The sequence below is a fragment of the Zalophus californianus genome, chromosome 5, assembly GCF_009762305.2.
Source record: "Zalophus californianus isolate mZalCal1 chromosome 5, mZalCal1.pri.v2, whole genome shotgun sequence".
Lineage (NCBI taxonomy): Eukaryota > Metazoa > Chordata > Mammalia > Carnivora > Otariidae > Zalophus > Zalophus californianus.
Window position 1 is genome coordinate 87,747,693 of NC_045599.1, and position 23,237 is coordinate 87,770,929.

The 23,237-nt window shown below is 40.2% G+C and overlaps 1 protein-coding gene and 1 long non-coding RNA gene across 7 annotated transcripts in view; one reads left to right on the forward strand and one right to left on the reverse strand.

Annotated features, from left to right (window-relative positions):
* Positions 1-23,237, reverse strand: part of EPB41L4A (erythrocyte membrane protein band 4.1 like 4A) — a 240,904-nt gene that overhangs the window by 49,021 nt on the left and 168,646 nt on the right. For all 4 annotated transcript variants that reach the window (XM_027606510.2, XM_027606509.2, XM_027606511.2 and 1 more), the window contains exon 13: positions 20,790-20,911. In XM_027606510.2, the coding sequence (XP_027462311.1) occupies positions 20,790-20,911 (122 nt within the window). The remainder of the gene's footprint in view (positions 1-20,789; positions 20,912-23,237) is intronic.
* On the forward strand, positions 9,471-22,698 carry LOC113929538. Of its 3 annotated transcripts, XR_003522232.2 has the most exons (7): positions 9,471-9,499; positions 9,898-10,054; positions 10,470-10,602; positions 12,542-12,681; positions 20,674-20,820; positions 21,609-21,663; positions 22,397-22,698. It is a non-coding gene; the product is annotated as an uncharacterized LOC113929538 (long non-coding RNA). The 3 variants fall into 3 exon arrangements; XR_003522231.2 differs by lacking the exon at positions 12,542-12,681; XR_003522233.2 differs by lacking the exons at positions 12,542-12,681; positions 21,609-21,663; positions 22,397-22,698 and adding an exon at positions 21,337-21,599.

The window sequence follows — 23,237 nt, forward strand, 5'->3', positions numbered from 1 at the left end:
TGTGGAACTCCATGTGGGATGGCCATGGGGCAGTGGCGGGAGGGATTAATTCACTGGGGCTCTAGACAGTAGGTGTGCCCCAACGTTAATATTTTTATTGTTCCTAATAAATATTTTTAAATGCGGTATTATTTTCAGTAGGTATTACTAATTCATAATGTAAATGAAGGGACCTATATTAAACTGGGGCTGTTTTTCCAGGCTAGGAGAGGAAGGAACACAGGAGAGCCCAACACCCAGTGCCAGTAACACCAACGGAAGCAGCACTGAGTAAAGGTGAGCATCACGTGGACCAAAGCCCTTTGTGACTAGCCTAAGAGTAAGGCCAGGTTCGCTTCACTTTTCATCTCTTTAGACTGATTATTAGTCTTTTCTTACTCTAACAACTGATCACCTCAGAGAAAGTGAGGGTGTTTAACCCTTTTGCATCATTTCCTTCTCTCTGAATCTTCTAAAAAATTAATAAACAGGCAGACAAATCCAAGAATATTTTCAAATAGAAAAGTTTCAAACTATGTATGTATATTTTCTAAATAAACCAATGTCTGGTTATTCACAACATCCTATTTATTTATTTATTTTGATGTAGTGTTCCATGATTCATTGGAATCAAATAAGGACTTATTTATTTATTTATTTATTTATTTATTTATTTATTTTGACGTAGTGTTCCATGATTCATTGTTTGCGTATAACACCCAGTGCTCCATGCAGAACGTGCCCTCCTTAATACCCATCACCAGGCTAACCCATCCCCCACCCCCTCCCCTCTAGAACCCTCAGTGTGTTTCTCAGAGTCCATCGTCTCTCATGGCTCATCTCTCCCTCCGATATCCCCCCCTTCATTTTCCCTTCTTATTATCTTTGAGATGAAACACAAGATGGATGTTTTTCCAAAAGAATTTCAGGAAAAAACCCCACATACACGCTGTCTCTCAAATACTCAGAAACAGTTTAGCCGGGCTTCTTCAAAAATAAATTGTTTGACTGTCAAGACTATTTTACTAACAGTCATATAACTCTCATATACACAGCATAAATAAATAAGGTATTGGCAGTAATACAATCTAATTCACGGTTCTTTTATATTCAAAACAGTGGACTACTAACTAAAAATCTATTTATATGTATTCCTCTTCTCTATAACTACGTGAGCTGGACAAGCCTGGGGTTTAAAGACGTTATGAGGAAAAGAGACTACAGGGGGAAAAGCTACTTACAAGCATGAACTTCCTGGGAGCACTTCTAAAGGATACCCTTATATAACACTCATTTGCTAACTATAACTTAGGCTTTTCTATTCGTGGATGTAGGGTTCTGAAAAAGCCCTAATTAGGAAATATTTATTAGCTTTCTTTATGTTGCAAAAAGTGCACTTAAAAGTAATAACTATAGGGCGCCTGGGTGGCTCAGTTGGTTAAGCGACTGCCTTCGGCTCAGGTCATGATCCTGGAGTCCCGGGATCGAGTCCCACATCGGGCTCCCTGCTCAGCAGGGAGTCTGCTTCTCCCTCTGACCCTCTTCCCTCTCGTGCTTCCTGTCTGTCATTCTAATAAATAAATAAAATCTTTAAAAAAATTTTTAAAATAAATAAATAAAATCTTTAAAAAATTTTTTAAAAAAAGTAATAACTATACTTTTAAAACACCGCATTTTAACTAATTAGGTCAAATTAGTGAGATGTTATCACACTACCATTTGAGAAGAAAGGTAAGCAATTCTGTCAAGCTAGGTTGTGTTGGTTACTGAAATCTGCCAAAGTGAGAGAGATGGATATGCATTATTGAGGTTTCCTTTTTTTTGTTAAAGGTTTTATTTATTTATTTGTGAGAGAGAGAGTATAAGTGGGGTGAGGGGCAGAGGGAGAGGGAGAAGCAGACTCCCCACTGAGCAGGGAATCCAACATGGGGCTCAATCTCAGGACCCCGGGGTCATGACCTGAGCCAAAGTCAGACACAACTGACTGAGCCACCCAGACGCCCCATTATTGAGGTTTCCTGACTCTCCATGATGCTGATGTACACTACTGTTTTCCTTTCCAAGCCTTTTTCCCCCCACACCATCCTAGCACCTTTCAGAAACATCCCTTGTACATTAGCTCAGATACCTGGGCTATGGAGAAGAGGTGATCTGACAAACCCATCACACTAAAAGTCTTGCGTTCTCATGTCTTACTGGCCAGAGAATAGTTCCATTGTAAAGAAGCAAAGGAGAAGCCAAATATTAACTGAAATAATTAACTGATCACCATGGAATTTCAGTCACTGCTCTAGAAGATATTTTCAGGTTGGAAAAATCTTTTCCCCTCACTCCTTTTTCACTGTAAATTATAATGGACCACCAGAAAAGAATATAACATATAGATATGAACAGTTTAAACAATTATAAAATGAACAGCTATTTAACCACTATCCACTTCAAGAAATAAAATATTGAGAGCAATTTTCCTACACTACATAAATCACTCCATTTGGGGCAATTCTTTCTTTTAGATAAAGCCAAACAGTTGTTTTCCATCTAAAATATCTAGAAATATGAATTATGTATATATTTCATAAAATATACACTAATTTTTTTTAATTATTAGTAAAGGTTTAGGCCTCAAAATCTTAGTAAAATGAAGGACACATTACTGTACTGCTCCATGACTGCTAGCACAGTGCTTTACACATGGTAGGCATCAATCAATGAAGGTCTACTGTAAGGGATGTGTTTGTTTCTATTTTTTCCACTAAGAGGGAAAATTCAAGATAATGATGTTATTTTGTAGAAGTGTCAAAAGTAAGTCCCCCCCCAAAAAAGTCTGTATGTAGAGCTATGGGAAATGCAAGAAAGAAGACGTGTAGCCATATCCTACAGGACTAGGCTACTTCTTAAGAGTTTTGAAAGCTACCTCTGCCATACTCACTATTCTTCTAAATGACAGCTGTAGATTATCTATAACAGAAATCATTTATTGATATATGGTTATTAAGGCTCCTTGTAAATCTGTATTTTATTTTAGATAAAATATTAATGCTAGCAAGACCATTTAGAGTTAGGAGCATCCAATTCATTATACATAGTGTTCACATTAAAAAGACAATGGGCTTTATTTCAAGAAGCTAGTCCCATTTGGAAGAGTAAGCTGATCAGGGGACTGCTATAGTTTATTAAGGAGCCAAATCTAACTCCCGTGATCATTTTGGTCTCTGGACTGTTAGTCACTACAGCTTAATATGGGTGCACACAATTCTCTACAGTTTAGACAAGACTGCAATGCCAGCATCTAATGCTCTATGGTATCTTGCCTGTTAATTTTCAACATCCTATATGCAAATGCTTCCAGCCCGTGTGCATCAGACCACTACCAGGCTTTTGTGTGGCTTGGTTCTGTTCACGTTTGAGTGCCTCACCTTAAATGACCCTCGCCTTCAGTTCAGGAAGAGTGGCTGTCAGAAACAGAAATCAACTTTCCCAGGATCTATTTAGCCACTTGATCTGGAGGCAATTCTTAAAAGTCAGCCCTGTGATGTCAAGACTTGGTGATGAATATACACGGATTTTCAGTTATAAAAACACTTTGCATTTAAATAGTATTAGGCGTCTCCCAAGATTTGTAGCTCAATTTGACACCTGTCAACCTAAATTAAATTTTTGATATTATTTAAATGTTGCCAATGCTTTTAATTTACAGAGTGGGCATGAGGATAAACGTGTGGCATTAAATGAAAGAAGATATATTTGGCAAGTGACAATCCCTTATTTGGTTATATGAGGGAAAGGACAAATAGCCAATAAGTAAAGCAGGATTATAATATATAAATGTTTTCATTAAAAGAACTCTCAAATATGATAAATGTGTAAATTTTTAGGTTAAATTTTATCCCATTTAGTCACTTTTTCTTATCTAAATTAAAAAAAAAAAACCTGTATCTGATGCTTAAGACAAGTAATCAGGACAGATTATAATCATTCCCAACACAACAATTATGTACTAAGTTTCAGTAAAACTAACCTGATTTTATATTACTAACCCAGTGCAATTTATCAGAAAAAAAGTGTTATTTGTGAATTAAGAACAAGCTAATAATTGGAAATACAGCTTAGTTCTAGTTGTCACACGGACAGTACAAAATCATTTTGCCTTGGTTTCACCAACTTTAGACTGGGTACTACAGAAAAAATGTCAGAACGTATAGCAAGTTAGGAAAATAAGACATTTTTCTAATACCACAAATTATGGCCCAACAGGAAAATTTGGCAGAACAGTCACTCATTAAATTAGGTAAAACAAAACTGAATCTCAAAACACAAAATTTGGAAAATATAAGTTTTTCAGTATCCAATGACTAATTCTTTAAAGTTCAAATGCCTGACATCAGCCCATTCATTGAAAACAGGCAGCCAGATCCCTGCTTTCCCTTTTTCTTTTTTTTTTTTTTTTTTTTTTTTTTTGTGGGGGAAGGGCAGAGGCAGAAGGAGAGTGAGAATCTTAAGCAGGCTCCATGCCCAGCATGGAGCCCGATGCAGGGCTTGATCTCACGACTCTGAGATCATGACCTGAGATGAAATCAAGAGTCGGATGCTTAACCAACTGAGATACCCCGGGACCCCAAGATCCCTACTTTTCTTAAGAGTTTCTGCATTCAAACATCCCAAGGGTGGTATTTAAGCAGTTACCATAAATATACAGACTTTTAAGAAACTGATTTTGCTACATGTCAACTGCAAGATCAAACAAGGCTTTCTGCTAAAAAGCTGGAGGGCAGATTATAAAGAATTGGGTGTGAATGATAAAGATGCTAGGAAAATAGGTCTACACATGAAAGATCCTTTCCCCGGTTGGTCTGCTCCCAATTTCTTCTTCCCCGAACCAGTATTCTCCTGGATCCCTATGCTTTCGTCATAACCAAAACGATCAACTTGGGAGCATGAGTGGGGTGGAAAAGAAGGCACTGCATCCTCTATGCCTTTGGCAGAGTTACCAAGGTGCACACACTAAAAGAGGTGGCCACAGACATCATCCTTGTGAGTCAGAATGCCAAGTTCAAAAACAAGAAAGGCACTTCTGAGCCTGGGAAGTCATCTTCACTCCCTGAGGTGCTCAGAGTAGAATGAAAGGATTCTATCTGAAGAACTTGTGATCTGCACCTGTGTGTGGAGCAGCTGCCAGATATGGCAGCAGCAGAGGGCCGCTATCTTTCCTTTCAGCAGCCATAGGCTCAATGACAACACCTGTCTCTGAATGACTGGCTGGAATCGAGGGGTGGCAAGTCACTTAAATACCAAGTTTTTCTTCTGTGATAGGAGGACACAATTCAAGGAAAGGACACAATTCAAGGTTTTTCTTCTGTGATAGGAGGACACAATTCAAGGTTGAGTAAACGCTCACATCTTACCCTGACAGTACTCTTGTACTCCCCCAACCCCTCCAACAGGACCACGCAATATAGAACAACATACAGCAAAACTTCTCCAGTCATCTTCTGCCAAACAATTTATCTCACGTGGTGCAGGCAGTCCCATCTCTAACCTGAAGTTGGTTCTGTTTCAGAGGAGTATGCTAGACCCCTGCTTTAGAGGTTTTTATTTGATGCAATCATAATAATCTATAAGATATATACAAAGCACACATAATTGTATATAAAAATAGCTTTAAAATTTAGCTAAGGTACAATTGGGAAAATTATTTTTTCCTGCTTCCATAGTTAAGCTCATATCTAAGAGGCCTTAATAACTTAATGTTCTTTCAGCTTTTTACCCAGTACTCACTAAAAGAATGTGAAAAGCTATTGTGCCTCAGTGCATGTTTCTAAGGTGATATCTAATGTTTTCTATCAAAAGTTTAAATAGTTCCAACTTTGTATGGTGACAAATGGTAACTAGATTTATCATGGGGATCATTTCATAATGTATAGAAATATCAAATTACTGCGACGTACACCTGAAACTAATAGGATATTGTATGTCAAGTATACTTCACTTTTAAAAAGAAAGTTTAAATAATACCAAAGAATGTCATTTGCAGCATATAGTAAATATCGACACTTTAAAATGGAATTGTTTCATGACTCTCTTCAATGTGTCCAATGTAATAAAATACCATAGAAATTTGATACCCACAGTCATCCATTTTAAAATTAGATGAAATGAGTTTACATTTGGAAATTTCATGGCATTCTTTTTTCTCCTTGTATTTACATTTCAATTCTACCTTCTCTGGAAAAATTTACCCCAGAGTAATACATGTTTTACACTTGAAAGTTCTATTCATCACTCTATCTCACTTCACTGTGACAAAAAATAGAAATAAATTTAAGTTTTATTTCCCATGACCATAAAGCTCTAGGTGTTAAACATTTCTTCTGAACTAAGTCATTAAAATTATTAACAGATTATTAGCATATCAAACTAATGTTGGTAAATAGTTATTACAAGTAAAAAGTAAACTTTTATTAGAAAGTAATTTTTTTTACTTTTTTTGAATTATGTTATGTTAATCACCATACATTACATCATTAGTTTTTGATGTAGTGTTCCATGATTCATTGTTTGCATATAATACCCAGTGCTCCACGCAGAACGTGCCCTCTTTAATACCCATCACCAGGCTAACCCATCCCCCCACCCTCCTCCCCTCTAGAACCCTCAGTTTGTTTTTCAGAGTCCATAGTCTCTCATGGTTCGTCTCCCCCTCCAAATTCCCCCCCTTCATTCTTCCCCTCCTGCTGTCTTCTTCTTTTTTTAACATATATTATTTGTTTCAGAGGTACAGATCTGTGATTCAACAGTCTTACACAATTCACAGCGCTCACCATAGCACATACCCTCCCCAATGTCTATCACCCAGCCACCCCATCCCTCCCACCACCCACCACTCCAGCAACCCTCAGTTTGTTTCCTGAGATTAAGAATTCCTCATATCAGTGAGGTCATATGATACATGTCTTCCTCTGATTGACTTATTTTGCTCAGCATAATACCCTCCAGTTCCATCCACGTCGTTGCAAATGGCAAGATTTCATTCTTTTCGATGGCTGCATAATATTCCATTGTGTGTGTGTGTGTGTGTGTGTGTGTGTGTGTGTGTGTGTGTGTGTACACCACATCTTCTTTATCCATTCATCTGTCAATGGACATCTTGGCTCTTTCCACAGTTGCCTATTGTGGACATTGCTGCTATAAACATCGGGGTGCATGTACCCCTTCGGATCCCTACATTTGTATCTTTGGTGTAAATACCCAGTAGTGCAATTGCTAGATTGTATGGTAGCTCTATTTTCAACTTTTTGAAGAACCTCCATACTGTTTTCCAGAGTGGCTGCACCAGCTTGCATTCCCACCAACAGTGTAGGAGGGTTCCCCTTTCTCTGCAACCCCACCAACATCTGTCATTTCCTGACTTGTTAATTTTAGCCATTCTGACTGGTGTGAGGTGATATCTCATTGAGGTTTTGATTTGGATTAGAAAGTAATTCTTAATGAGATGAACAGGTAGTTTTGTTTTCCCAATGATGACATAGGTTAAATGCATTGAAGAATTTTAGTGCTAAGTGAAACAGTTTAGCAATAATTCTATTCCTGTTTTTTAGATAGATTTCAATGCTGAGAAATCTTGTTCACATAAATAAGTAGAGTTGCATGTACTCTGTTATGAACACAATGTCTTTAAAGAAATTCTATGACTTATATGTCTAGCAGCAATATATTATCTAAAATTATTTCAAATGTTCTATCAGATGACAAATCAGTTGGGTCCTCTTTCAATTTTGTCCAAAGTCAAAATGAGAAAAAGACTTAGAAAAGGAGGTCTCGTTGGGGCACCTGGGAGCTCAGTGGGTTGAGTGTCTGACTCTTGGTTTCAGCTAAGATCTTGGGGTCCTGGGATCTAGCCCTGTGCCATCAGGCTACCCGCTCAGTGGGGTGTCTGCTTCCTCTCTCTCTTTCCCTCTGCCCCGCCCCCCCACTCCTGCACACACTCTCTCTCTAAAATAAATAAATAAATCTTAAAAAAGAAAAGGAGGTGTTGCTTAATAATTAAGGCCGTTTAGTTTCCAGACACTAACTTAGGAGGTTTTTATCATTTAAGGACAAAACAGTATAACACATTCTGGATGAGGAAAAGGTCTGCCTTTCTTTTGGACAATGGGAACTGGTCCATTGGTAAAAGGGAGGCTGGAGAGAAAAGCCAGCAGTCTACTATGGCAGACACATGCCCGTCAGGAAAGAGAATCTGAAAAGTGATTGAATCAAAACTGTCTGTATCCACACAACCCTTAAGGAAGTCCTCCTCTATCTCTCCTTCCCCACCTGCTGCTGCATAACTCAGCCTGAAATCTGCTCTAATCCAGCCAGCCTTCAAAACCCACTGTCTTCACAATAGCATCACAGATCACCATAAGTCATAAGCAAATTATCCTACTGGACACTTACACTCTTCCGGAGCTCCCCTCTATGACACTTGATACATCCTGCCCACATATGAGTACATCTTTTACCCCTCTAGTCTGACAAAGTGGTTAAGGGCACAAGACTGGAAGTCAGACAAACCTGCATTTGTTTCTCGCTCTGCCAATTTCCCCGACTGTGTGAGCCTGGACAAGTTTTTAAATCCCTCTGGGCCTCAGGTTTCTCATCAATAAACTAGAGATATCACCAACTACTTATAGAGTGAATATGAGGATTAGATAATTTACAGAAAGTGCTTGGGGTGCCTGGCTCAGGCGGTGGAGCGTGCAACTCTTGATATCGGGGTTGTGAGTTCAAGCCCCTCGTTGGGTGTGGAGCCTACTTAAAATAAAAAAATTAAAAGATAATAATAAGTAAAAGAAAGTGCTTAACACAGTGCTTGGCGTTTAGTAAGTACAAAATAACCACTTTATTATTTTTATATGACTAAGTTCCCCTAGACCAGGGGCCAAGTTGTATTCATTTTTCTGTGCTCCATAGAAAAGGGTCTCCACTGTGTGTTTTATCCAACACCTACAAGCAATCCAATTCTCAGAGGACACAGACTGGGTGGCCTGCAATTTAACTCAATTCTGATACTATCTACCTGAAGATAATGTCAGATCCCACAGGTTAATGGCTCAGTCCCTCAAGACTGCCCCCTCTTCTGATTAATTTGCTAGAGGGCCTCACAGAACTCAGAGAAACAGCTTACTCATTAGATCACCAGTTCATTAAAAAAGGATATAACTCAAAAATGGCCAAATGGAAGAGATGCACAGGGCAAGGTATGAGAAAGGGCCCTGAGCACTATTCACTGCATCTCCATGAATTCACCAACCCCTCCGAACCCCATCCTCTGGGTTTTTAGGGAAGCTTCAGTACACAGGAATGATTGATGAAATCATTGGCTATCACTGATTGAACCCAAACTCAAACACCTCTTTCCTCCCTAGAGGTCAGGGGGTGGGGCTGAAAATTCCAACTCCTTTATGATGGTTGGTTCCCCTGGCAACCAGCCCTCCTCCTTAGGGGCTTCCCAAAAGTCACCCCCCACACACAAACTCAGGTAAGGTTAAAAGGGGCTTGCTGTGAATAACAAAAGACGCTCCTTTGCCTTTATTGCTCTTATCACTTAGGAAATTCTAATGGTTTTTAGGAGCTCCGTGCCAGAAGCCAGAAAAGGGAATAAAGACCAGATATGTATTTCTTACTAGAAATCATAATATCACAGGTCTTATGCCAAAGAGGTGCTCAATAAATTCTTAATGAAGGAAAAGGGAAAGGGGGAAAAAAAAGTATCATTATGGTAACTCACTAAAGCTATGATATTTAATATACCATAGGCCTTTAGTTTTGCTTGCTTTTCTAATTTTGGTAGCTATGCGTGGAATGCTAAACACTCATGGGAAGAGTGAAAATATTAACTTTTTAGAGAACATCTAACCAGACTCACCATATATTAAGAAATCTTACAGAATGAAAATAAACATCAGCTTCAAGGCAGAATAGAAAAGAGGGCCAACTAAGGAAAACAGCCTTGAACAAACAGACACCTGCCTATATGATCTACCTGATGCTCCTCACAGTTAACACTGCTACTGCCTTTCCCCCTCTTCGCTAGGTAAGATGTCCCAAAGAACTTAAACACTTTCTATAAAAAAAAAAGTCTTGATGTAGAAGCAGACTGACTTGCTGCTCCTCTATAAATTAGCAGAATGTACTGTCTTCTCAAGAATATCTGCGGAAACAAGTCGATCTAATCAGTAAGGGTATCATGCAGTAGTGGGAAAAACTGGAGGTGCTTATTTTCAAGTAATTTGAGGCCTTTCACCTTTTTTATTTTCCATTTACTTTCCAAATAGAGGCCCTAATATACCAAACATCTGGGTTCAAATCCTGACACTGCTCTTAGGATCTGTGTAACCTTGAATATGTACTTAATGTTTCTGAGCTTCAGTTTCCTCATGAGTAAAAAGAGAATACCACCCACTTTCCTCATGGGGTTACCAAAAGAAGTAATGTTATCCACTGTTCAGGTGCAAGAAAACCAGCTCAAAACAGGGATTCATCTTTAAGGCACAGAAGGACCTCACAGACTGGAAATCATGGCTCCTGTCTCCTACCCCCATTCTCCTCTCAGAGCTGTGTGGTCCTCTGGTGTTTCTCACAGTGAGTCTATTCTTTCTCTGCAAACCCCCTTCTCTGTTCATGGGTGTGCCTGGCACCTGGGCTGTAACAGTAGCCCCAAAAGGGGTGGTTCTCCCCAATGAGTGACTCATTCTCTGGGCTCCAACTCTAGTTTCTCTGGAGAAGGAAACTGGGCGGTTTCCTTAGATGCCCCATTCTCACCCCAGGAGAGAGGAGAGAGGAGAGAGGCAAGGCCATTTCTACAAGAGACTTTCCTGTCACCCCTCAGGATTTTTGGTCCCAGATCCACATGGTACATTGTCCAAAATGCCAACCAGGGCACCTGCTCCACGGTAAAGGTAGTTCCTTTTCACCTTACTTCACCTCCTCTCCCTACACCAACCAAAAATCACCCTAAACTCTAGGAACTCCAACCATTTTTCACAATGAGACCAATGAGTAAGGAAAGCAGATTACAGAAATCAATCCCAGATATTCTCTAAGTCTGAAGAAGATGCTAACAGAGAAATCACTGTGAATCCTGAATCTGATAGTACAACAAAGGTGTGACATCTTCAGATGCCATCTGCTTAGGAGATCTATCTCAAAAACAATCTCAAGCAGTTGACAGACACCCTTGGACCTCCATCTGTAAAGAAAGAAGGGTGAAAAAACCAGAAAAATTTACCTAAATGGTTTGTAAAATCAAGGCAGGGCCTCAGGAGCTGTGACCACAAACAAGTGGCAAGGTGAAAACAATTCACACTGCTGACTTCTAAAAGAATGAGTAGGTTCACAAAAGGACTACTCTTTGGTTATATTCACACACAAGTCAAAGGCAGAGACAACGTCATGCAAAAACCTGTCCAGAAAGGCCTCTTTCTATGTGTAGCTAGCAAGACAGTACTAATTTCCAACCACGAGTTAACCAAAGAGGTAAAATCCAGATTCATCTGGTCAATTTTGACTAAAAGAATAGTTTGAAAAAGTATATTAATGCAAAGCTTGTTGCAAGCAACTTCATTCAGCTTGTCAACAAGAATTTCATTTGAACTTAAGTTTTGAAGAACTAGCTATACTTTGTATATAAAAACATGCAAAAACATTACATATTTCCAAAGAGAAAAATGTATTTCGTGGTCTGGGAAGGTATTTTCACAAGTCTGTGAGTCTTCTGAAATGATGGTTAAATTAAAAAATACTTAAAGAAGGCTTTCCAAAATCTTTTTTCATGTTTGGTCCTTTTAACTCTATGACAGATAAGCCAAAGAAAAGAAGAGAGACTTTTAGCAAGAAGAGGGACCACAGGGCCCCTGGGTGGCTCAGTCCGTTAAGTGTCCGACTCTTGATTTCAGCTCAGGTCATGACCTCAGGGTTGTGAGAAGGAGCCCCGCCTAAGTCTCCATGCTCAGCGGGGAGTCTGCTTTTCTCTCCTTCTGCCCCTACCCCCATGCTTGCTCTCTCTCTCCAAAATAAATAAATAAATCTTAAAAAAAAAAAAGTGGGGGGAGTAAGAGGGATCTCTAGTGTTTATGTACCCAGTTCATTTATTTTATGGATAATGAGATGAAAGATCAGAATGCTGAATGACGTGTCCCAGGTCATAGCCAAACTAGACTAGGAATTCAAATTTATTCAAATCAGGTATATCTTTTTCTTTCCTCCCACTTTACCGCGTAATTTCTCCATGCAGCTACTTAAATAATCAGTCAAGAGATAATCTAAGACTCTCTGAGCTGGAATTCTTCTAGTCCAGATGAAAAGGAAGCAGGAATCACAGATTTGGATCATTATCTCAGTAGATGATCTAATTCTGATTGGTTACCTTGAAGGAGGAGTGTCACAGTTACAGCTCTCTAAAACAAAGTTAACACTGTTAAATTTTCTAGAGATCCTCTCCAAAACTAGCCACATAACATTCTTGATCAGAATGCCTTGAATTCCCTTACATGAGAATGTATACTAATTTCTTCCCTTTCAGTCTTCTGCTGACCCGGAGAGGATAAGCAAACACTCCACAATGCCCATCAGGTGCCCAGTGAATGCAAGGGCTGTCAGGACACAGTCCTCTTCCAGACACTTGTCAGAGTGCCCAGTGACTCTCGTGCAGATCCCCTCCAGGTACAGAACATGCTACGCTTACGAATCCCTTCCCCTCTTTGGGCCTAAGTTTCCTTACCCCTGGCACAAGTGACTGTCCTATACTTCATCTGATCCAAGGACTCTGGGTCCTGTCTTGAGTTTTCCTCCTTCAAAACAAGGCATGCTGTGACTTAATGACCTCTAATACAATCTTCTGGATTAAAATGTACAGATATGGGGGCGCCTGGGTGGCTGAGTCAGTTAAGCATCAGACTCGTGATTTCATCTCATGTCATGATCTCAGCGTCATGAGATCGAGCTCCAGATTGGGGTCCATGCTTGACACAGAGTCGGCTTGAGATTCTCTGTCTCTGCCCCTCTCTCCCCCACTCTTACTCTTGCTCTTGCTCTCAAATAAATAAAATCTGTTAAAAAATGTACAGATATGAATGACTTATGCCCCTTGCCTTGAAGATTTGGGTTATCTCTGTTATGACACAGTAGAAATCCTGACATTTGAATTTTGTATGATCAATCTTGTACTGTTCTGTTACTTTTCCCATAAATTATGAGGCATATTTCCTAGCACAATATCAGTGTCCTCATCTAAGCTTTTTAAAAACATAAATATTAGAGTACTTGAATGCGCATCTGGAATCATTTTGTGAACTCAGTGCATTCGTGACAATTATCTATAGAACTTTTTTAAAAGTACAACATGGTAAAAAAGGCAAATGCTATTAAAGAATATATAGTAAAAAACCTGTCTCCCACTCCTGATCCCCAGGCTTTCAGAAACCCTTTCCAGAGCCACTACTGTTACTAGTTTCTCATGTATCCTGTGTGCAAGTATATACGGATGCACAGCCCCCATCCCTGATTTTTGTTTGTAATTTTATATAATGGGAGCGTATTATATGCTGCTGCTCCCCTCCCCCACTTTTTTTCCTTGCTTATACAATGTCCTGGAGATCACTCCATATTAGCAAAAATGTATCATCTTTTTGCTCTTCCTCTCTAAAATGACCTGGGTTCAAATTCCAGGTCTGGGGCCCAAGTCCCAGTCTCTGTCTTGTCACCTGCACATTTTGAGTTACAGCATCTTCTAAAAGAAATGAGTGCAATACTATCTGTAGGGTGCCTAGTAGAGTACCAGGCATGCAGTGATGCTGAATGATTGCTGCTCATGAACATTCCTCTCCCTGCGGAGCTCCTCAGGGAACGTGGCCTTTCATGGAAGATGATGTGAGACTGCAGAATCAGACCAACACAAATTCAAACCCTGCCCTCAAATTTCTTGTAAAAGGGTCATGGCATTTCTGAGAGAGACATGTATTCTTTTATTAGGCCAGTTCTCTACTAATGGATATTTAGGTAGTTTCCAATCTCTGTAATGACAAACACAACAATAGGCCCACTCATATTGTATAAGTAAAGTAGCTGATCTAATAACACACTGAGGTTGGGACTTAACTTGCAAGATCCCGGATCCAGAGTCCCAGCTTCTCTTTATTCCTCATTCAACAACTCTGCTTTCCTCTCTGAGCACTTTCCTCTTTGCCCTTTGTCATCAGTTTCCATTGTCTGCTTGACATGAAAAATGCACGTGGGTAGGCCTAGCAACTACTAATTACTTCAAATAGGAGAAACCACCTTTACACAGAAGATGAAATGATTATCTGAATTCTAAAACTATCATACAATCTTATCATTATTATGAATTCACTGTAAGGAATTTGTTCCCAATTCATGGCCATGGAATCACCCAATGGGGCTAGAGAGTGCCCAGCATGGGGTAGAGGATAAAAATCAGAGAAGAAAATTGGCTACTCTGAGAAGAAGGACCACCATTAGCAAGACAACCCCCAACTCCGGGCTACTAATACTGCCTGCCAGCACGGACATGGGTTGCACCTGGATTTATGGGAGGTAGCTCACTGGATCACCCTGCCCCAGTCTGACATCGGTTTCTACTCACATAGCTTGCCTTTCATCAGCTTTACAAAACCTTTCAAAATATATTTCTGACTGCCACAAGCCAAGTTGGGCTTCTGCTGACGTCACATCTCATACAATGTGCCAATCACAGGAAGTACTCATGAACGATTATTATTTTCTTGACATTACTATTTCTCAACAGCCCAGAGCTATATATGGCATCATCTGAAGCTGTACTTGACTATATCAAAGCATTTTCCTGTCTCTCCTGCTTTGGGCTGCACCCACTTCAGGTCACCAATGGATGCTGGTTAGCTCCCCACGTGTGAATCATTTGCTACAGGGTCTAGAGCTGTATGGCACCATCGTCCCCTGCTGTGGCCAACTGACCTACTAACAGAAAAGTGCTTGTGCTGGGAGTCATGCAGTGTTGAATCTGATCTAGTGATGTTCACAGGGGATGCTGGAGAAGCCCACAGTGAACCCCAGGAGCAGGCGGAATCAGCCATTCACACCAGCTGTTAATCTGGGTTCCAAAGAGGCAGCCCTCCCACCACATCTGGACCTCAGAGGAGGTTCCACCTTAGCACACAAGAGACTTGCTTTAAAATGAAATTGTCACTATTCAAAATTCTGGACACTTTGCATAAATATCCAAATTGTATTCTTCCCTTAAAACACTGGAAGTTTTGGCAACACTGAGTCCACTCTCCTGCAGAGAAACAAGGGGCTTGGCTTGAGCAGCAGCTGTCTGCTTGCGGACCAGCACAAACCAACCTCACTCAGAAGTCATTTTTGTCAGCTCTGGGGGAACTGTGTTTGCAGTGTTTTCCACAGATGCTGAGTGGGAATGCCAGCATGTCAGTGGATCCTGCTTTTCAGTTGTTCGAAGACTATACTGCAACTATTTATTTCTCTGTTCATCACTGGGGTATGGTTAAGAACCTAAAATGCTGCCTCAATCATAGCATTGTTTATCCGTTGCAAATGGCTCCACCCCATACTTTTCTTACAGCTAATTATGGATGATAGCCAAACATGCTGTCTACACTGCCTACTTAGAGCAGATTCTCTTCTGACAGGAAGCCACCTATGTGAGTTGCCAAGGCCTTGTCAGAGAAAGGGCTGTACAAATACGCACTTTGCCTTCCTGCCCTCTCGCCTCCTGCTTTAGCCCCAAACCAGGTAGATTTGCAGGAATGCTCTGGCCGTCTGCCCTGGAGCTGCACCCCTCTGGGTGGGGCCCAGGCAGGCTGGCTGCAGGGCTCTGACTCTGAAATGCGCTTCCTCCTAGAGGTGCCAAGGCCTAATCTTTGTGGATTCTAAACACAATGGCTTTTTTGCTACCAGGGAATTTATTATTCATGATTGAGAGGTAAAAAAAGGTGTTTTAAATTTGTAGACAACTGAGATGCAAGGGGAGTAGTCGCTAAGTTAGACTGAATTACTTTAACTTAAGAAATAAAAGAATGTCTCCTACAGTAACAAATCATGTACAGATCAATGTTATAAACTAACAAAAAACAAAGGCCTCCTACCACAACTTGGTTTTTATTATATATAAATGTTAAATGAGGTGAGAATTTATGCCTATAACTCCTGAAACTGTAATTCTAAAATGTTGTTTTAGGGAAAATATCAGCAGAACTAAATCTATGAAAATTAATAGCTGGCCTGTTTAGAGCTAAAAAAAAAAAAAAAAATCTATCTTCTATCTAAACCGTAACTCCATTTTTGCCAAATACAATACAATCGAATTAACTTTTTCTATGTCTCAATATCAGCATTCCACCACTTTGTCAAAATTTTTAAATGAAAATTTAAGTAACTGTGGCAGCATCATTTAGTAAAGTAGTATTTTTGTTCCCTCTGGTCAGTAAAAAGTAATTTTTTAAAAAACAGGAGCTACTGTTCCTTTCCTGCCCAGCCACCCATGAATGAGTCTCAGGAATAGGGAGCTTCTAAGGAAGGGGGCTGTCGGAGCTGGGAGCGTGGGAGGAAGAAGGGACAGGGCTGAAAGAACTGCCTATAGGGGCAGAGAAGGAAACAGAGGCCAGAGGGCTACAGTGACCTAGTGACCCACAGGCCACTCCCTCAAGCATCCCTCCCTTCCCCCAGGCAGCGGAACCTTCAAGGGGGACTAGCAGTGCCGTTGGTCGTTGGTCGTAGGCAGGCTTGACGCTAAGCACAGCGGGCTCTCAGGCTCACCAGAGACCCCTCCCTCTCACACACATCCCAGCCCAGCTTCACACAAAACTGCCCACCCTCTTGGGGCCTGGAGGGCTGGGACAAGGAGTGCAGCAGTGACTAATGTAGGTGAAGACAAGAGGACCCTCTTCAAATACTCTGCTCTGAATCTGAACCCCACCATGACCTTAGGAGTAGGGCATGGGTGAGACTGGGTCACCACCAGCTGGGTTCAACTGAGGCTCAAAGCTGAGTACATTTGAATTAGAGGAAAAAGAAAATACCAGATTTGAAAAAGCAGAACAACATTAATCCCAGCCTCAACCACATCCTCCCTGTGTGTGTGACAGCAACTGTAACACCTCATCATTGGCATTTGCTAAGTGGTCCTTCCCGACCCAGGACAGTCACACTGTCCAAGAAAGGGTCACCTCTGGATCCCAGAACATATCAGGGTTTTGTGGAAGCCAGGCTTGACAAGTCACGCTAAACGTAATTCCAAATCAAAGAGAAATGTGTACAGAGCAAAGTCTTAGTTTCTAAACACAGCATTGTTTAATCCTTTTTAGATTAAAAACGATGAAAATACACTGCTGTTGAAAATATATATAATAAATTAGCATGAATGCTTAAAGCTATCACTACAAGGAGATTCACTTTAGTTATATTTATAGTCTTCAAAATTTCAAGCAGCTTAAACATCCAAGAACTAAAGACTGGTTGAATAAGTTATGTCATGTCTATACATCTGTGTGGCAGAAAATTACACAGATCTTAAAATAGTGCTAAGAACTGGGGCTCCTAGGTGGCTCAGTCGGTTAAGCGTCTGCCTTCGGCTCAGGTCGTGATCCCAGGGTCCTGGCATGGAGCCCCGCATCAGGCTCCCTGCTCAGCAGGGAGTCTGCTTCTCCCTCTCCCTCTGCCTGCCGCTCCCCCCGCTTGTGCTCTCTCTCTGTCAAATAAATAAATAAAATGTTTTAAAAAATAGTGCTAAGAACATTTCAAAACTTATTAGAACATATCTAGGATATATTATTAAATAAGAAAAGTGGATTGTAAAAGAATACTATATTGCTTTTGCAGAAAAGATATACAAACAACCAGAAGGCTATATAATAGTGTTAAGTACTAGGAGAATGGAATTGAAGATGAAAGATTCTTTTGTTTTGGGAGGAACGGTTCTAAGTTTCCTAACTTTTCTTAAAACAAGCGTGTATGTATGTATATATGTATTTTTATGTAAACTCTACACCCAACATAGGTTGGACCCTGAGATCAAGAGTTGCACACTCTACCAACTGAGCCAGCCAGGCTTTTAAGATAATAAATGCATAATGTGCTGCACTTTTTTTTTTTTTAAAGTAAGCTCCATGTCCAGTGTGGAGCCCAATTTGGGGCCTGAACTCACTACCCTGAGATCAAGACCCCAGCCGAAATCAAGAGTCAGAGGCTCAACAGACTGAGCCACCCAGGTGCCCCATAATGTGCTGCATTTTAAAAAGATCTCCCAGACGCTGAGAGGCTGTCTTGGAAAAACCTGGGTGGTACATTAGCCACACCCTCATCCCCTACCAAAGAGAGAGTGTGTTTTACTACAATACAAGATGAGTGGAGAGTGGGGGCAGGGGGGGATATGAGGTTCAATACCATCCCCTGGGGTGTTCTCTGCATAAGGTAAGAGAAAAACAAAAACATGGGGCACCTAGGTGGCACAGTGGGTTAAATGCCAACTTCTTGATTTCAGCTCAGGTCGTGATCTCAGGGTCATGAGATGGAGCCATGGGTCAGGCTCTGCACTCAGCATGGAATCTGCTTGGGATTCTCTCTCCCTCTCCCTCTCTCCCTCCTGCTTGTGCTCTCTCTCCCTCTCTCAAATAAATAAATGAATAAATCTATCTTAAAAGAGAGAGAGAGAGAAAACCAAAAACTCCTGTCCATAAATTAGACAGCTTCTAGAATTGGGTGTTCAAGGAGAGCCACACACCCACACACATAGAAAGTATTACAGAGGCAGGTATCTTTATAAGAGCACATTTGAAGAAAAGGAGCTGAGTAGGTTTGTATAAAAAGCATGTGTGAATCCCGCATCTCGAATAGGATGAAATGTTGATTTGAAGGAAGGAATGCTTTTGATATATTCAGTTGGTCTCGATAATTTCATGAGGCATGGCAATTCAGAAACAGCATAGGATTTGAAAGTTCAATTATTAATTACACCATACTGTATTTGATCCAAATGGGGTTTAAGACTGCTCATATACAAAGATAAATAAAAAAAATTAAGATAAAGATATTAAATATTAAGGCTAGAATTTTTATCATAAGCCACCTATTATATAATCTCGGACAAATTACCTTTTAAAATCTTAGTTTCCTCATCAGCTGAACAGGGATAATGATAATACTTATGTAACAAAGTAACCCATTGCAATGTCTTATTTTTGCCCCTGCAGAACCAACAGAAAGAATTTAATTTCCTCCCAGCTCAGTGAGAGGGAGGGAGTTACAGTCAGATCTAATTTGACTTCAAAACAGTAAGGCGGGTGACATTCTCACAGCCGGGAGCAGTAGAACAAAATACTTTCCTCCTAGGCTTGGCATAAGGATTCAGTGAAACAATGGACGTCATAATGCTATGTCAATTGTCATGCAATGTTCAGATAGAAATTGTTATTAAAAATTCCACTCATTTCCCACAATACAATAAAAACAAAAACCAGGAGACCTAGGTTCTTATCCCAGTCCCCCCTCTGTCTAGCTGCTGGAATCATGTCCTCCTCATCTGTAAAATGGGAACATACTCTTTGCTTTGCCCTATCTCACAGGTTATTGTGGGCTCAAGTGAGACAGCATATGAGAAAAGTCCAGGGGCACCTGGGTGACACAGTCAGTTAAATGTCTCTTGGTTTCAGCTCAGGTCATGATCTCAGGGTAGAGAGATCGAGCCCCACATCAGGCTCCATGCTCAGCATGGAGTCTGCTTGTCCCTCTTCCTCTACTCCACACCCCTTCCTGCTCTCTTGCTCTCTCTCATAAATAAAATCTTTAAAAAAGTCCACGGAACGTGTTAGATAAGGGTGATCTATAAGTAAGCCATAAATCAAACTCAGTAATGTATAATGTCACTTTATAGTACAATTCTGTGAGTTCTGAACATGAAACATGGATTAAAATTGATTAGCTGGTTTTATTACAGAAGTAGTATTCATTTAAAACAAAAAATCTGAGCAACCCAGATGTCCATCAATAGTAGAATGGATAAAGAAATGACCATAACATGGAATACTCACAGTAAGAAAAATGAATACACTTTAGTATACACTACATATAGCATTGATAGAGAGAAGCAAAACACAAACAATACACATCATGATTCATTCATATAATGTTGCAAATAGGCAAAATAAACTTGTTTGTTCAGGGAAGGCTGCACACTAAAATTATAACAAAAATTAAGGAAATAATTACCACAAAGTCAGATGGGGATTTTCTCTGGTTGGGGAGGGAGGAGATAGTGAAGATATCATCAGGCCAATAGGAAGGACTTTGGCGCTGTTGGCTATGTTAAATTTTCTGTGTGTACGTGCGAGTGTATATATATATATATTCATGTATATATGTACACTGTAGTCACTTTTCTACACATATATTTCACAATAAAAGACCAACAATAACAAAAATTCAACTAAATTCTGTACAGATTAAGTTATGTCAATAGTGTTCCTTTTTTTTGTTTTAAGAACTTTTGCTAAGAGTTTCAGTTCTAATCTCCGATACATCAAACTAAGAGATTACTCAGTTGGGATTTTATTCAAAAAGAAAATATAATCATTAAGCAGGTTATGGTGATTCAAGCTGACTACTGGTCTACTTACTAGTAATTTCTAATTGCTTGGACATTTTCAGGGCCAAATTAAACATTCTACTGTTACCAATAAAAGAAAACTACATGGCTATCATCACCTGGGGATATCTCACACCACCACCCTAAAAGGAAATGCAAAGTTACATCAGTGACTTACCAGCTGGCTGTGTTTGTGCTATTCTCTTTGGGTAAGTCTTGCTTCGACTTCTTGCCACATTCTGATCTGGCCGAGGAAGTTGAATAGAAAGATCTCGACTCATTTGCAATGCTGTCCTGCCACTTGGAAGTGCAACATTTTGGTTAGCACAGATAAAACCACATAGTCGCAAAATTAAACCACGGCTCACTCAGAATATCTACAATGTATGGAGAGGGAAAAAAAGCACAGACTCACGCAGGCCATGGGTATATAAGGGTTTTCAATGGGTTCTCATTGCAATATTAACCAAGGGCTAATAGGAGAGTCTTAGGTTAGATAGAAGGATGATCTATCAGAAAAACAGGGAGAAATGTATTAAAGGAGTTAGGTTTAGATTTAAGTAGAATGATGAGCTAGAAATAGAGGATGCTGATGGTCTTCCAGCTCTACAACTAAATAATAAATTACATTAGGCTAAAGTAAACAATAGCAATGAATCTACATGAATCAATATGTCTCTGGGTTGTACTTACACAGCAAGTTGTAAAGCATACCTCCCCCACAGGACCACTTGGTATGATTTTACCCTGAACCCTGCTGTGGCACAATCCACCATTTATTATGCTCACCTCACCTGTACCAGATCAAGTGCCCAGGAAGATTTAGAGCCAGCCTAAAAGCCCACGCAAAGTGCTGCTTCTTAAAGAGTCTGAGAATGCAAGAAGGTGTGCTCTCCTTGGGAATGGACTAACTTTCAAGTAATCTTCCTGAGCAATTGTGCAATTCTGTTTGCTGGATTTCAGTGAACATTCATCTTACTGAAAAATTATTCCACAGCTGCTGAATTTCAGCGAATGAATGACCCTGACTTCCACAGGAAAATATCATTCAGGTACAGGAAAAATGCATTTCTGTATGTTTGGTTTGATTCATCACAAAAAGAGCCATGTATGGGAGGAAAAAGGACTTTTAATGGCTCAAATCTTATTCCTCCTACATTTACAGGATAAATATTAGTAAATCTCTCCCCAAAAGAGATGAGACTCATAAAGCAAAATTCACCTCCTACGTGCTGCTGGGAAAGTTTCCCATAGTGATTACCCCAATTACCTTTATTAGAAATAAAAAGATGCTTGAAATACTCATAAAAGTGACTCCTCATCAGGCTAACTGGGGATACCAGTTGGTATGAGCTACCATGGGAATTTAGATGGCAGGTTCTATCCGTGAGCATGCTTCGTGTTCAATAGTTCACGGGAACCAGGCAGAAGGGAGGGGAGAAAACCTGTGACAGATTTTCTTTCACTTGAAATCTAACTTTTTTTTTTTAAGGTAGCATATAAGGTAACACAAGTAGCAACATCTCTCTCCTGAAAAGCTAAAAAAAAAAAAAAATCCCATATTAAGAGCAAAATTCCATTATTATAAATGGTTTGAGGTATAAAGATAAGAGCTACTTACAACAGACTTTCTCTGTTATCAGAAAGATTTGGGTACTGTGTATCTCATTGCAGAGAGGAAGAAATATTTGCCCTAAAAATATAACCCAATATGTGGGCCACAGTGGCATTTTATAATGAGATTTTACTTTATCATTCGATTTTTCCTCATGGTTTCTCTCTCAGGAATAGTGAAGAAATACGAAAATCATATTACAAGATTAATAAAACTATGGTCCAGAAACATAAACTGATCTGTACCAGCATGTACAGGGCTCCTGACCAGAGCAAGCCTTCTGACCTCCAGATGGTTGTGGCCCAGCCTGGTGGCACAGGAGAGAGGGCAGAACACGGAGCCGTCGGGTTTGAAGTGACAAGCCCCGCTTAAAACAAAGCTCTGCTACCATTGTGTGGTCTTCAGCAGATTATTTTTAAAATCTCCCGGAGCCTCATTTTCTTCATTGAAAATATATTTCTACTTATGCAGTCTCTTTCCAAGCAGAAATATTCTTGTACAGTATTCTTACTATTTCCTTGTAGCAGAAAGTATGTGATGAAAATAGAGATTTACAGTGTAAAGTGTGAGAGTTCCTATACATGTCTGGTGGCTCTCCGTAGTGACAGGAAAGAGCTTTTGTCCCCCCATAATCACCCACTTCCCTGCCACCTCACACTCTGGCGCATGCACTCTGCTAGGGAGAGCACAACTGGCAATCAGCGGGGTAAGGGGGAGGGAACAAGTGTAACAAGTGTAAAGACACCTGGGTTCAAATCCCAGCCTTGCCACTTATTGGTTCAAGGTCTTTAGTTCAGTTACTTTATTTGGGGCGGGTGCAGGGGGGTGCTCAAATTTCTCATCTGTATAAATGAGGATACGACACCTCCCTTGGCAGGTCATTACACAGATTAAATAAAGTAACACATTTAAAGCACCTGACACAAAAGAGTTCCTCGTGAGAGCGTGGTCTCTCCCACACTTCAAGAAATGTGGGAAGCCCATGTGATTTCAGTCCTCTAAGAAGGTCAC